We start from the raw sequence: 16,812 nt of genomic DNA, 5'->3' as shown, positions 1-16,812 counted from the left end.
GTCATGGGGGCTTGCAAACTTCAAGCAAAAGCTGTTCCCAGCCCAGATGCTGCAGTGCTATGAAACTGGAAAGGAAAGCAAAATGAGTTTTATGTTCCTCCCCTTCTTCCTTTCTGAGGGGAAAAAGGACTGAACAGTGTTCTCTTGGGGAGGGCGGGGGGGGGTAAGGGGGAGGAAGTGTGCTTTTTTCTTCTTCTTTCAGAAATATAAGGAGGATGAAAGGCCGTTTCCTTAGCAGAGCTGAGGGCCATGTTAGCTGTTCTAGACAACTTTTCTGGCCAGTTTTGTAAAACAGAAACAGCTTTCTGAAGCCACAATTCAGGAAGCCTCCCTGTTTCAGCAACATTTAAATTTTATGAAAGCAGTATAAAGCAATTAAGTATGTTCTTAAGGACTCAAGCAAAGACACTGCTTACTTCCCAACTAAAGCTGAGAAGGTGATGGGTCTTACTGAAAATATTATTTTTTTCTGAATTATTTTCAAGCACTTAAAATAAGCACAGTTTTAAAACAAAGTAAACAGGATTAAAATTAATTCCCCTCTCAGTTAATCAGGCTTTAATCAATAAGAATCAAAACCTTTACTAGTTCTTTAGTTAGGCATTGTCTTTCAGAAAACCTCAAGTAGAGAAAAAATGATATGTACAACTAGTAATGCCTTTCCACTCCCCACACTTTACTGAAGAAAAAGTAAGTGCAAATGTTCTTTAAGTTGCCCTAAAAGAAAAAGCAACCAATGTTCCTTCTCTTCCTGAAGGAGGTAAAGAGTATACCTCATTTTTAAACACTCCTTCTGTACTACTATTAAAAGTGTGGGCATGCAGACATGTTATTGTGCCTAGCTACTCCACAGTGCACTACAGTACTAGTACTCCAGTATTAACCACACATGCTTTCTTAGCCTGCTGTATAAACTCATAAAACACAGGCTTGTTAACCTGTCTCCCAGGGAAGGGTAAGCTATGCTTTATTTACACAGAGTATTATTCAGAATTGCAAGTGTACTGTAAATCCATGTCTTGGGTTACTCCACGCATGTATTCACAAGTGGTGTTTTTAATAAGCCAAAAAATTTAAGACTGATCTTGGCATTTTAGGTTGCCACTCTCCCTGAAAATCTCACCATAAATATTTCTGTCACATACAAAGTCATCACAGATAGTCCCATTAACTCCTGCACTAGACCAAATTTCACTACTTGGAAATGTCAAGCTTACGCCTGCACATTCCTGTTTTCTGTGAAGATACCCCACACTCATACTGTCTTTCTGAATCTGAAATTTGCCTATTCCTCTAACCAGAGGCTTATCAGTATAGCTGAACTACATTCAGGTTTCCTAATACAAGTTTTGAGATTGCAGCAGCTTCATATTTTAGCTATCAGAAGGAAGCGGAAATTTTTCAGATGGCTCAGCTGCAAAACATGCAGCTGGGTGGTGTGCAGTCCAGACCATTTGGAGGAAACAAAGGGTATAGTTTCCCAGTATATCAGATTTGTCTGTCTGTTCAGGATTTAACCAAGGGAGTTTCAGTGATCTGGTTCACAGCTTGGGCTACAAGCATCTTTGGCAGCACAACAGAATGGACAGGGACAAGCAGCCAAACAGGAGATATCTTCAGCTGACTTCACTGATGGATAGCCCATTTTAGGACTATACTACGACCCTTTGTAATAGAGCATAAATACAATTTCTTCTTCTCATTTGTGAGAGTGGTGGAGGTAATTTTAAATGAACTGATATAAACTTCTAGTGATCAGCTGTCCTACTTTAGTTGGACTTGCTATCTGCTACAGCAGCCAACAATAAACAAGTTATCAAGATGCATTTACTAAGGTGGTAAGCAGCAGAGTGAAACCATTTCCTTCAAATAGTCCTTATGCATCAAGCAAACCCACAGTAGATATAAACAGACCTGTTCATGGTTCTCACAGCTCCTGTTTGTGTTCTCAGAGCTGTTGGTTGGCTAACATCTGAGCATACAGATCCAGGTATGGGCATAATTAAAGTTATCATCTCCCACCACAGTCATGGTGATGCACATTCCAGACACAGCATCAAGATCTGGGTGCACAACCCTCTCCTGTTGCTCCTCCCGAAATTTATATTTATTCCTGAAAACTGAGCCATGAAAAATCTGAAGGGGGGTTCATAGTTAGGATATTTAGCAACATTATCTGTATAACGTTGAATGGAGCTGGGTCAGAGACAGACAACAGACAGCTCTCTGTGATCCATGCGACAAAAAACCTCTTTAGTGTTCTCTATTCACCTTAAACAGAGGATCTGAATTTTCCGGGCATACACATGTGAATGCTTATGGTCCCAGTCACTCATTTCCTTGGCCAATGACACATATGTTCTTAGGGTTCAATAGACTGGCTGGAATTCTCTGTATTTGTTCAGATCCATCCTGTCATCGCTCACCCAGGTACCTGCCTACTTACAGGCTGGTTGAGTTTCAGGCTGCAGCTTTTAGACCAACTGCAGTATGCAATGTGACAATCTGTGCATTCAACCTCAAACCTCTCTATTGTTCTGCTACATCAGCTTGTGATCCTGCCCCATTTCTCCTTTTCATATTCTGTCAGTGCACCTCAGCAGGCACAGACTGCACCCAAGACTTCAGGGAAGAACAAGGATATGGTGGGAACATTATGCAGCCCGTTTCTTTGAACAAGTGAAGCCTTATTTTTGTTTTTTCTGGACAATAAAAGAAAAACTCAGAAAGAGAAAAATGAACACCAGCCAAGAGATGAGCTGGGGGGAAATGCTAATGGATGTTGGGCAAATCTACAGTGCAGCTTTCCCACATTACCAACTGCATTACTATTTATAAACGCTGGGAAGATACCTTTCTGCAAACTAAAATGATGAGAGACTTGCCTACATCCCCTATGAAGCTAAATTCCCACTTCTTTACTAAAGCTGTGTAATAAAAGGTGTTTTATACAACACACACACTAGGTCAGTATCACCCCAGAATGAAATCCTGACTAAGGCAGTAACACTTCACAGCAGGGTTTTTAGCTCTGATGAAAATAAAATAAAGGTTTGGAGACTGAGCAACCCTGGTCAGTATAAGGGGGTGGGGGAAGGGCAGCATGTGGTTTGGGGTATTTTCACCAAATGTTAAATCACACAGAATATTTCACTTGTCTCCAGTGTGAGATCACGACATGACTCCTCTGTAATGAATTCTTTATCTTGGCAGCTCTCCTGTTTTCTCCCAACAGTGCCTCCCTCTCCCCTTCTGGTCCCAGTGCCATAACATATGGTAGTGTTTGGAGAGCCACTTGGGCCTGGGAGAGGGCCTGGCTGCCCACACCTGCACACCCCCTGCCTTGCCACTCAGGTCACGCTCCAGTGCTGGGCTCGCAGCTCACTCCTTCACCTTCCTAAGGGGCACGCTGAGAGCTGCCACGGGAGCTGCCCTGTGGCCCTGGGGAGGAGATGTGTCACTTGGTGTCCGTGTGAGCGTGTGCCACCCCACCAGTCCGCATGCAACCTTGGTGAGACTTCTCCTTTGGGCAGCCGTGATGGGGGTGGCTCCTTGTCTCAAAAACAAAAAAATGATGAAAGTACGCAAAAAGCCCCAAGAGAATGCACAGAATCCATCAGGTTGGAAGGAACCACAGTGGATCATCTGGTCTAACCTCTCTGCTTAAGCAGAATTCCTAGAACCACATGGCACAGAGTTGCATCCAAACGGTTCTTGGCTATCTCTAGTGAGTGAAACTCCACAACCTCTCCGGGCAACCTGTTTCAGTGTGTGGTCACGCGCGCAGCAAAGTTTGCACTCACATTCAGGCGCAACTTCTGTGCATCAGTTTTTGCCCACTGGTTCTTGTCCTGCGGCTTAGCATCGCCGAGCAGAGCCTGGCTCCATGCTCTGACTCCCCCTTTAGATATTTATAGACACTGATGATGACCCTTCCCGAGGCTGAGCAGGCCCAGCTCCTCCAGCCTTTCCCCGCTGGAGCGACGCTGCCGGCGCGGCCGGCCCTGCGCTCCCTCAGCGGGCAGGCTCCGCCCGCGGGCGCGGTCTCCGGGGCAACGCGTGGGGCCGGCGAGGCCGCCGCCGCCGCCGCCGTCGCACCGCCATGGGCCCCAAGCGGTCCAGGTCCGACCGGGAGTCGCTGGTGCCCGGCCTGCCAAGCTGGGAGCCCGCGCTGGTGTCCGCCCGCCTCGAGGAGGTGAAGGCAGCCGAGAGGCAGAGCCGGCGGCGCGGGGGGAAGGGGGGAACGGGCGGAGGCGGCTCCGGGCGCGCCCCGGCCCAGGGGCCGCGGCTGCCGGGGGCTCCGGGGTGGCCCCGTGGAGGACTGTGAGTAGTCTCGATGTGCGGCGGAGCCCCTTTGCCCCGCGCCACCGAGCGTGGCCCTGCGCATTTCTCTGCTCCTCCTCACCTCGACACTTTTCCTTTCTGGACTCTGGGTGCCAAGTTTCGGCTCGGAGTGAACTTTTTATAAACTGCTGAACGACTAGGTTTGATGGAGGTGCTGACACAGCATTAACTGTAGCGCTGAAAATGTGATGCTGTAATTTTCCTGCCTGAGTGTGTGCAGCTAAAAGGCACTTTTTTCTTTGCTATATTTTTTTCTTTTACAGAGTGTGAGGATCTAAAGGCATATTTAGGTTTTCAGGTTCTGTGTAAGCAATTCTCATATATCTTGACTTGCAAGACAGTATTTGGTTTCAAAATAGGGTGGTAGTTTAGCAAACAATATTTATCTCACATGTGTTTATCTAGCACGGCTTCTGCAAGTGAGACAAATTGCTTCCGTGGCTTCCTTTTTTTCTGGATTCCTGTTGTGCCCTATTTAAAAAAACAAACAAACAAACAAAAAAACCCAAAAACCCAGTTTTTTCTTTTAGCTGATGTGGATTTGTGGTTTTTTTCTTTTAATATGCCAGCACCACTAGTTAAATATGAGGAACTTGTAATTCAGGAGGAGGCTTTTAAACCAGCTAATTGCTTATCCCGAAAAGCCACGACTGTCTAAAAGTCTCTTAAATATTTACTTGCTTTTACTTTTATTTGGTAGTTACCATACAAGTTAGCCAAACAAGACCACATTTTTAATAGCTTAGGCTGCTGTTTCCTATTTTTCCCTAGAACACAGACTTTTCAGTAGAATTCTTGAGCCCTTTCTTACTTGTGAATCTTGTCCTTACCCTTGGGAAACCTCCCTGAAGCATAACAGTGGGGAGAAGGTTCATTCGCCATCACCTACTCTGTTCCTGGTCTTCCTCCAATCCTTACTAACAAGGTGCCAATTAGTGATTACGGTTTTTTTTTTATGGTGGTATTTATTGTGGTTGTGGATATTGTGCAGTGAATTCACTAAACAAAGTGCTTTGTATGCTCTGTTGCCTCTACACGTAATTTATTACATTTCTTAAATGCAAACCATTATATTGAAGTATTTTTAAAGGTAGGAAATAAAATGCTCAAAATTTAGGAAATGTCAAAGTTGGTATTATTCTGGACCACTCATTGAGGCAGATGGAAAAAATGTTGAATGTTCACTTAATGGGGCAAGAGTTCTGTAGGGAAAAAGTATGTGATCACCTAATTAAAGATTATCATAATGCTTATACCCATGAGGGCTGACTTGAGGTTCCTTGTTTCTGTAATTCTGATATTGTCTAACTGCTTTCTGTTCCAGTTAAGCTAATTTCACTTTCTCTGCCATGCTGTTCACAAACAGAGCCTTGGGAACTTGGGAAAAACTGTCCCCTTGAACTCAGGCTTCTGAGATGCTGGGCAGCCACTGAAATTTCCTGCTGCTGGAATGTTCTTATTCAGCTCTTACAGTCATGGGCAAGAGCACACTCGGTGAAAAACTGTCAAATGCCACAAATCTCTTCTGAGCATGTGTGAATCAAGATTCATCAAGTGTGGCCAAATGTGGGTGTACATAATATAAATAAACATGCTCTGTAAAAGCAAATCTTTGACACAAGTATGGCTCTGCTGCCAAATTTAATTCCTTCCTCTTGAACACAGAGGGCATTGAATATCTTAACTACTTAGTCACATAGGGGTTTTTATTAAAGCATAAACATGATTTTAAAAAATCAAATCTCATTCTGCAAATAGTCTAACCATACTTTCCCTACCCACCCTACCCCAGTCATCATATAACATACAAAGTTTAAACTCAAATATATAAAGCTCAGGAACTGAAAACAGTCTGTAAAAGAGAGTGTTGAACAGCTTGAATTTTAGATCTCACCATTGTGCACAAAATTATTTCTAACTCGTCCTCAGTATTATATATGAAATACCATGTGAATCTGAAATTATTTGGGAGATGACAGGAACACCTATCAAGTAAATAAATGTCTCTCTTCATAATTCATATATAAAGAATTTTTAAATCTTTTACTTGTATCAATTTGAAAAATACTCCTTCCTTTTACTGGAGGCAAATTAAATTTACTAGAACTGGTTTTAAATTGTACCAAGTAGACCAAGTAGTGAAAATTCACATTTTAGTGTGTTTATGACTTGCACTATTTTATTCGTTCAATCTATGAAAAGCATTTTACCATGAACGGGTATACTAACTGAAATATTATTTAAATTATATTTATTAACCAAGTAATTGCTTTTACTAAATGCACTGTGAAAACTGGCAAATACACAACTTAAAAACACATACAGAGGAAATATGGGTTTTCCAGAGCCTCACATAGTTTATGTACATCTTTCTTGTTTGTAATGTGCTATGCAGAAGAACATGGAGTTGCAAACTGTATTTGCTTTCAGATATTTATCATCTATTTTGATTGGGTTCACAACAGAATTAAATTGCAAAATATAAATTAAGATTCTTAAGTAGTTTTAAACTTTGCATGTGTTAAGTAGCTAAAGGGTGATATTTGCTAAGTGAAATGTGAATTCTGGGCAAATACAGCCCTTAATTGAAATAACTGTCATTTATTATTTGTTCTTATTAACTGGTATAACTAAGTATAGCAGCTGGAAGCTGGGTTCTGTGTTGACTTTCCATTTGTATGATTACTCTCATTTCATTGGCAATTTAGGGCCTGAAAATTGAACTTAAATCTTATGAAACCTCTAAAAATGTTCTGAATAGGATGACTCCACTTTTGATTGCTATTCATACTACTTCCTCTTCAGAGAAAAATTAACATTCTGTTGAGCTTTGATATTCTCTCACCTGCCTATGTTGTACAGCAAAAGCTCAGGCTCTTAAGAACAAAAGCCATTAGTAAATGTGAGTGTGTCAATCAGCCAGTAATGAAAGTGGGTCTGCAAATTTCTAAGCAGTCATGTCCTTCCTTAAGGCTACAAAACTCCTGATAAACATCCTTTCTGAGTAATTCTAGTCGTATTTACTGGTTTACAAGCTCCCTCATTGTCGAAAGTAGAGTGTTAGAGTTGTTACTACTCTAATTTTTCATAAATCACTAATATGTTTGATGCTCAGCTGTTTTGAGTTTGAGTTTTCAAATGTTTCTTCTCAACCCTTACAGGTAAATTTGAAATTCTGCTCTAATGAAATGAACATACTAGCTGTTGTCCTGAGGGGAAAAACCAAACAATCAAACAAAACAAACACACAGCCTGCAAAAAAAACCCAAACAACCAACCAGAAAAACAATCAAACAAAAAACAGTAAACCCCACAACAATAAGTAGCACAAAAATAAAATGACAGATACCGAGATTGTCTGGAAATGGGGGGAGGGTAAGATGGCTGCTTGATGCTTTTCTTGGCTAAAGAGATCTAGAAACTGGTACTGAAAAAATAAACAATATACCTGACTTGTTCAACTGTCTTCCCTGGAATAGCTGCCCTTTTGTGTCTAGGAAATGAAGCCGAGAAAACAAAATATGTATAAAAAGGGATAAAAAAATTGTGTGGTACATCTGCTTTTTTCTTCAACGTGAATTAAAGTTAGATATTTTCTTAACATACCTATGATATTCCAATACTGCTGTGATGAAGATATACAGGCTATTGTACTGGTTTTTAACAGCTGAAAAAAATCACATTACAGAGGAGCACCTTGAGAGCAAAATCATGAGAAGATGTGTTTGGATAACCATTTGCTGCTTGCATGGAGTTTCCAGAATTAGGTTGATCTTGCAAAATTGGAGCCTCTCCAACTAAGGGACACAAGGGACATAAAAATTTCCCACACAGATGGTTGTTTCTAACACTGAGAGATTTCGGTGCATTTCAACTCTTGACATGGCCAGGAGTTTTAAAACCAGGACAGTATCATTTGTATCAATGGTTGTCATTGGATGTTTTCCAGTGAGAGCAATCTGGCCTGCCTTTAATTGCAGGTTGTTTCAGATGGTTTAAACAGTATCTGTTGCCAATGCCACATTTCCAGCTTCAAATTTTTTTTAAATTCACATTTGAACCAGCATTGTTGATTCTGTGGGATATCTACTCCCTGCATTTTGGTCCTTGTGCAGTTTGTAGTGCTCATATTAAATTCTCAATTGCAACCTCCCTAGACTGTTTCCATGATTTTCCAGTAGTTATTTTTATGGTTTTTTTCTATCCTGTTCATTAAGCTGGGAACGTCATTTGAGGTAGCCTTAGGGTCACTAATCTATCCTCTTTCAGATCCTTTCTCAAGCCTTGATACTACAATAACATTTGAAAGAATAAAACTAAGTTGAGAAGCAGTTGTATATTGAGGGAGAAAATATTTTTAAAGTAACCATATACATTTTACTACTTTTCCTTCACGTTTTTATGTTGTGATTTTAGGTGGTGAGCTGTAGAAGCAGGATCTGTTTCTTCTCTGTCCTTTCAGTGCCTTGGACATTAAGGATACTGTTACAGGATTGATAATATAAAGGCAGTATTGCAAAAATATTAGATTTTTAACCTCAGAAAATAGTCTAATCAATTAAACACCTAAAACTGTGTATTTATGCTGCACATTGACTACTGACTTCAATTCATGTTCTCAATGTGCAGCTTTTCTGAAAAATGATCTTTAAGGGCTTCAAAACCAGTCAGTCTAGAAATAGAAAATAGATTACCTGCTCTTAGTGACTCTGCGAAGTCTAGACCATTATTTGCTGTGAAGATGTGTGTAACTACTTCAGATATTTACTAGTTACTTCCAGCTCCTATCCCCAGGCATTGCACATTTTTTTTAGAAAAGCAGTTTCTCTTCTTCATTTAGCACTAGGGAGGTATAGGCCTTCTCTAATAATAATTAAGTTTTTGTGCAGAAGACCTTGTATCAAGGTGCATATAATTCTGTAAAATTAAGTAAGATTATAATTTTCAACACCAGTTCAGTTATCTTGTAGAGGCTCGTCCCATATATTTTGTTTTAATGTATTAGCCAATAGTTTGCCTATAGTATAAATATTCTCATGGCTGTTCTGTGGAGCAGCTTTATCACCTTGTTTCTTTGAAGCAGAGCATTTTCAGTGAGAAGATATGGCCTGCTGATCATAATTTCTTCTTGGATAACCGAAATCTGAAGTTGGATAATTTTGTTTGCTTAAATCTTTTTTTTTTTTTTAATACTCATTTTGCACAAGCAGGACCTACTCTGATGTTTTACTTTGGTGCTTTGTCACAGGTTGCTGAGAAGGTGGACACCACAGTGGAAAATTCTCTTCTCTTAGAAAGGCTTATAGTACTTTTGTGAAGGAGGGTCTCATTGCTCAACCATAACTCTGAAATGCCTGGGAATTATTACATGGGCTAGAGGATAAGAATTTGGAGAAGAAATCTGAGGATGGAGAAAGCCTGAATTGGGATCAGGTTATAAAACTGGAGGCTAGCTGAACAAGGAGACGGAGGACAAGAGCTGGGAAGCAAGTCACAGGTGGGGGAGACATTAAGACAAGTGGTGTAACTCAGATGAGGAACAAAGAGTGGAAAAGGAAGGAAACATTAACTAGGAACAGTTGTGTCCAAGGGGTGGAAAAATCAAGGAGAGAGAGAACGATAAGGAAGACAAGTTCCACAGGCATTGTTGTTGCAGTGATATTAATCAGTGCTAAGTAGGTTTCCTTTGTGGGCAGCAAGCTGTCAGCATGTTTTAAGGAGGAACTAGAGAAGGCATAAGGTGGGGTTTTAGAACTCTCTGATAGATATTTTTTAATATATCTGAAGAACTGCAGGAAGTTGTGGGAGAAAGCTCTGTATTGCTGCTGGACCATGCTTACCGTAGGATGTTGAGTAGAACCTGACATTCCTGATTCTTGCTACTCTTGAGCTGTCAGCATCTCTCTGTGAGAATTACTGGACTTTGTTTCCCTCTCTTGGTGGTCCTCATTGAAGTGGGGCGTGTAGTGATAACAGTTGCTCCATTAGTTCATGCCACAGGTAGATGGTTATTCTAAAGATTCTGTGTCTGCTGGTCAGCACTGAGAACACCAGGATACTGCCACATGAGAGCATTTCAATCTCAGTTCTGAGAGCCTAGAAAATTATGCACTTCCATACAGTCATGGGCATCTAAATACTTCCTGTTCAAAGAATGATCAAGTTGTACTGTCCAACTCTTGGCAGGTATACAGTGATAGCTTTAATCCAGATTAGCTGCAACTCCTGTGCATGTTGACAATATTGGAATACCTGGAGCTCTTTCACAGTGCTGTGCACCAATAGGTATCTTGCAGCCGTAGGCAGAAAGACTTAAAAGAGCAAAATGAAATTCAGTGTACCTGGTGCAGTCTCCACTACTACTGCCACTTCCCCAACGAGCAGTGTCTGCTGCCCCAGTGCAGCTGGACACTCATAAATTCCACCATGTTTGCACACTCCTAGAGCATCAGTGATATGCTTGATCTCTCTAGCACTTCATAATTTTAAAAACTTGAGGTTTATTTTGTGCTGCAATAAACCATCAAAGAAGTTCATGATGTGTGGAGCTGTAGGCACCCTTTTGGATTAATTATCTGATCTGTAGCTACTTGCAGTTTCACTTAATGACCCAGGTGATCTTTACATATTTTTTATTTTTCTGAATATTCTGTGGTTAGAAAAATGGGACATACTCATGTGATGTTATCCTTTGTTACCTTAAGTGTTTGACAAACTGTTTCCAACTATGCAGGCATGCACTGTTTTGAAACTTAAGTCAGCTGTGGCTTTCTCCCATCCCAAGTCATCAGTTTCTCGAATTGCAGACATTTAGGTAGGCTTTTTACCAGCTAAGAAAAGGAACAAATGAAGAAGGAGGCTGTAAAACTGGAAGAAAATGCTTCTCTTGCCATCTGAATCTTTTTCTTAGAATGGTCCCTTTCCTCACTTTACCATAACTCAGCCCAGGTTTTGTTCCTATTCCACAAGGACTTTGTATGTAATAAAAATATATTAAAATATTCAATGTCCTAAAGTAACCACTCTTATCTTAAATCTCTTAAAATCTTTCCTTGCTATGATGCACACTGGACTTTGACTCTGCTTAGCCTGGTCCTGATTAATGTGACTGTCTTGGGACTGCCTTGATCTGACTGAATCCCTTTCCATGTTTACCTTTATGCAGCTGCACTGGTAACCATGCAGTTTACACATGCAGATATGTTTGGTGATTCCTGTACATCACAACCATTACAAATGCAGATCAGCCACCAGAAATGCTGACAAATAATACTCTAGAGTGAGATGTAGATGTGCTGGAGATAGCAACTCACTCTGTGGAAGGGATTCCAGTAGTAATGTGAAAGAGTAACCAGTAAAAATTGCTTAAACTACATAATTTTTAAGCTTTTGCGGATGAACATCACTGAATAAAGTGTTCCAGTCTTCTCTTGTTCTGCAGTTTTTGAGTGCTGAAAACATTTTTTACATTGCAGTAATGTGTATGCTACTGCAAATGTTTGAAAACTGATAGTGTTTTTAATTTACCAATATTGTAGTGTACAACTTCCCGTTGGTAAGTAATTTTACTTGAGTCAGTATATTTAGTGAAACCATGCAAGAGCCATGCTATGCATAAATATACCTTCATGAAATATCATAAAAATAATGCTACAATGTACAGAAAATAGTATCTGTGCATTATCTAATTCACAGGATGAGGGAACTGAAAATTGTTAATTTTTTTCTACATCGAATAATCACGATAATACAGATATTCAAAATTCACTTCTAGTTTGCTACCTGAACTCTCAAATCTGCAAATACCATTTAAAAGTTAGTACATCTTTGTGAGATGCTAATGCATCATTTGACTGTGAAAAGGGTTAAGGCTGTTAGTAGGCATTTATGTTTTCCATAGCATAATGCTGCCACCTGATGGCAGAAAGAATTGGGACAAAGGAGTAGGGGCTTTTTTGGGTTGCGTGCAATTTCAGTGTGATTAATACAGTGATGTTTAATATGTCTTAAAGTGATGTAAAGCCATCTCTACAAGATTACTCTTTAAAACTGCAGAGAAGAACTTTTGTTGGCATGAGTTTTTAATACCTTAAATATTTTCTTTTGAAATGTAGGATGCCTGGAAACCTAGCATCGCTTTCATTATTGGGACCAAGATTGAAGATGAAATCCACACCCAGGCCCTGGCTCTTGCTGTGCAGGTGCCACTGCGAAAGCTCTTCAGTGTGGTAACGCATGAAGACATTTACAGACAGGTAGTCCAATAAAGTAACTTTTAATAATGAACCAGACTGTAGATGTCACTTCTAGATCCTGCCTTCTTTGGTCTGTGGTGATGATAAACTACTCCGTGGAAGTTTCAAAAATTACACTAATTCATGGAATCATTAAGGTTGGGAAAGACCTTTAAGATCATTGAGTCCACCCTTTGAACACCACCTTACCAACTAAACCACAGCACTAAGTGCCGCATCCAGTAATTTCTTGAACACTTCCAGGGATTGTGACTCTACTACCTCCCAGGCACTGTCATTCTAATGCCTTACAGCCCTTTCTGTGAAAATGTTCTTCCTGATGCCCAACGTGAACCTGTCCTTGCGCAGCTTGAGGCCATTTCCTCTCATCCTCTCACATCTTGCCTGGGAGATGAGGCTGATCGCCACCTTCCTACAACCTTCTTTCAGGATGTTGTAGAGCGTGATAAAGTCACCCCTAAAAAGTGGATTTCTCCAGACTAAATAGCCCCAGCTCCCTCATCCACTCCTCATAGGTCTTACTATGGTAAGGACTTACTCTGCTCGCTGTAAATGAAGTTTTGTTACAGACTTTTCTTCAAGGTGCTGATCAAAAAAACTCCCTCTCTAGGGTAGAGGGTTGCCCCAAGATGATTCCTCATTGTTTTGAAGTGTGAGCATAGTTTGCAAAAGGGAATAATTAGTAAAGTACTTCTGGTAAACATAAAATCTTCTCACAGTAGAATGCTTTATTTACTTGCAGATCACAGAATCTGGGGGTCAAAAGGGAAAAAAGGCTAAGGACGCACCTATGTACTATGAGGTAGGTTAGAACATATATTGCAGTGTCAGTGCTCTTTTACACTGAAGTATGTAGAGCCATGTGGTTTTGTTATACGTTGCTGAGTAAATGCAAATTTGTTGGATCTAGCTGGTAAAAACATTCAATCATCTAGATACTTAAACTGCTTTGTTTTTGTGATACCAGCAATATTCTGTTGAACTGCTGATTAAGTGATGATCAAAACATGTTTTCAGGGGTATGAGTTTCATTATTAAAGGATATGTTACGTGGTCGTATTTTGATGGTGATGTCTCAAATTACGGAAAACCTGTCAGATTCTTCTGTCTCAGATGCTCCCAATAATTAAAAAACTTAAACTTTCATTTATGGGTATGCAGTCTGCTATATGAAACACTATTCTGTGTGCTAGTACCATTATAATCTCAGTTTGATGTAAACTGATTCGTCTAGTGGGCTATGTCACAGGGTTTGGAATCATGCTTAGTACAAAGAGTACTTCCTCCTACCCTGTTAATGTTTTATTTACAGCTTGTGAGAGGCAATAAAATCCTGTGATTAATTAGAAGATTGTTTAAAATTTTCTCAGGTAGAGTTTTACAGTCCTTACAGACCTGGAGCGTAAAGAGTTTTGGATCCCTCTAAGAAGACTTTGTTTGCATTTTATTTCTGCAGTGACTAATCAACTTTTTATGTGTCTCAGGTTTTGGTGGACTTTATAATAGTACTTTTTAGCTGTGGTCTGTTTTTCAGTAACGCCAGGCTACTATCTGAACAAGTCCCTTTGGAATTATTTACCACTGACAGGATGAATTTTATGCAACTAACCCTCTTCATTTAGGACAAGCCTCCCAGGCAAACTCAGCCTTATATTACCTGGTATGTAAAACTTCTTCAGACCTGCTTGATGGAAGGATATTTAAGTCTAGCTGTAAGCAGAATCTTTGTATGATACCTGTATTTAATTACTAAGAGCAATTTTCCTTGTGAAGTGGATACTTATTAAATTCCAGCTGTCAGTGCTGTGTCTCATTAGCTACTTACTTTACTCCTCAAAGACACTTTTTTCCTCCTCTCCTTTAACACAGAATATAAAATGCCTGTTCTGACCTTTTGCTTGGACTCAGTTTCCGTTCAGGCTGTAGCAAATTAAAAGATCGATCATGTTGCCACAGCATTAAGATCCCACCTCTCTGGGCAGAGTTTGTTCCTGAACATTCACATACATTCCATGTGCAGTTTGAGCAGTCACAGCTTTCACTGCTTCCACTGCTTCCACTAGTAAAGATAAACCAATAAAAGGTTGGCACAGAGCACAGGGTTGTGGAAAGTTCTTCTGAGAGGAGCATTTCTATCATTGCCACATACAGTTCGTTGTGGCAGGATTCAAAATGCTGCCATTTCCACAAGTTTTAGAGGTACTGAGAGATTCCTGACATTAATGATCTTTGAACATATGACATGTAGATGTGTGTGAATTTGGGACTAATGACATGCATAGGAATGTGGTTATTATGGGTATTAGTAGTAATATTATTACCTATGCCATTGGTCTTACACTTTGCATCCACTGAAATGCAGGGGTTTTAATAAATTTCAGTGCAGAAGTCTACAGTTCCTAGAAGCCAAAGGCCTTTAACAAATGGCTCATGATACATTGCAAGCTAATTATATATTATATTAAAATAATTCCAGCTGTGTGCTCTAAGTTATTCCTCTTCAGGCTTTCTATCATTTTATTGTTTTGTAGCTCGTATCACTCTTATTGTACAAAGTGAAGAGGCTTAGGGCAGCGTTTATAAATATGTATCTAAAAGATTTCCAAATCCAGGAGAATTGGGTGTCTAACACCTTTTCTGACTCTTACATGACTTGATGGGAGTAGGAGTCCTACTTGGTAATTTTGTACTAATTCCAGCACTTAATTGAATGATGATAGGCTGATTCTCTCATAAAGATGCTGAGGAATTAATTTTTTCCCTTATATATGAAAGGGAAAATGTTATGCTTCCTGTAATATATCAACATATTTCATAATTTATCATGTACAATTTTTCTAACAAGATCTACAACTAAAAATATATGTATTTTATCAGCAAGATGTGTAATTTTTATTGTTTGCACACCTGTTTGTTGGGTCAGTTTTCTATTAAGGTTAATAGCCACATGTGTAATTAAAATATTTTGCTACTACTAAATATGATAGTGTTGTTAAGATCTGATTATTGAGAGATGCCTCTGCCCAAATTAAGGTGCAAACAGGACCATATGCTGAAGTGAATGGTACAGATTTTATTTAATAATTAATTAGAATTAGAAGAGAGAGGGGGAAGAGAGAGAGACAGTGTTCAAGTAGAAAATAGCACCACCCGTGGGTCCAGCAGCATCCTGCCAGTCCTTCTGCACTCTGGGCTTTTTGATAGTGGGGTTACTTTTCATTATCTCTACACTTTAGCAAACAAAGGAATTAATGCTTTTTGGCTACAAAGTTCTCTTATGCTATTTGTTAAATGATTACCTCACCTCTAATGCTGATTAATCTGCATGCTCAGTCTTTCTCTTTTGAGTTGGTGGGTTTCTGGGATCAGTGTTCACAACCTTCCCATGCCAGAATTACCTTTATCCAGTTGGAGCTGATTTCAGCACAGTTTCTGAGTTCTCTTTCCTTGTCTCTCATAGATTTTCCATTTGTGTCCATTATCAGTGATACATTCTTTTCCCTAGGCTTTGTTAACCTCCCCCTAGGTCTGAGATAACACCTGGAGAATAGCACCACCTTTATCTTATGTTGTCTACAGTTCAAATTTCAGGTATCTAGAGGAATATTTAGGTGGGGCTTTGGTGGTCATTGGTGGCCACAGATACCATCTCTCCCAAGCCTTGGGGTGATCTTTGTTTGACTGGTGATATGCAGTTGCTTCTTTACAGTTTGCCACAGTGGGAATTTTTGTCCAGATATGTTACCCAGGATGCGCTAGCCAGATCTTGCCTCCACCAGGCCTGGAGTTAGCACCATCCTGTCGTTCCCTTCTGTGCTAATCTCATGGCAAAATCCTTCTGTGGCCTTAACAGCATTTGAGACAGACAACTGCACTTTTTAAGTACTTACAAATGTTCTAGTTTCCAAACTTTGAATTTTGAAAATCTGTTCAAGCCTAAATTTTCCACACTAGAATTCTTCATGAGTCTGATTTTTTTTTATTTCCTCTACTTTCCCCTTGAAACTTCTGGTGAGACTGAGTTCAGGGGCTGTGTGGATTAAAGGATCTTTTTTTTTCCCTTGTAAGAGTTATTTTCCAGTTTTGTTGGACTTACCGGGGCAGGAAACAGAAAGCTGCCTTTCTGTTACCTGGGAAATCCTGAGAAGGAATCATGTCCTGTACTAATAAGGAAACAAACTGAAGCTGTGAGGTAGTGCCCTGGTGATTAAAG

General features: G+C 40.0%; 1 protein-coding gene across 1 annotated transcript in view; it reads left to right on the top strand.

The window, feature by feature from the left end:
- Positions 1–4,102: 4,102 nt before the first annotated feature.
- The window catches only part of SPAG17 (sperm associated antigen 17), an 87,364-nt gene continuing 74,654 nt past the window's right edge, over positions 4,103–16,812 (top strand). The window contains exons 1-3 of the mRNA XM_088155865.1: positions 4,103–4,195; positions 12,459–12,599; positions 13,342–13,401. Coding sequence (XP_088011991.1) covers positions 4,103–4,195; positions 12,459–12,599; positions 13,342–13,401 — 294 coding nt within the window. The remainder of the gene's footprint in view (positions 4,196–12,458; positions 12,600–13,341; positions 13,402–16,812) is intronic.

Source organism: Sturnus vulgaris, chromosome 2, assembly GCF_052056855.1.
Source record: "Sturnus vulgaris isolate bStuVul1 chromosome 2, bStuVul1.hap1, whole genome shotgun sequence".
Classification (NCBI taxonomy): Eukaryota; Metazoa; Chordata; class Aves; order Passeriformes; family Sturnidae; genus Sturnus; species Sturnus vulgaris.
Note: the sequence above shows the minus strand (reverse complement) of the source record. Positions and strands in the feature narration are given on the sequence as shown.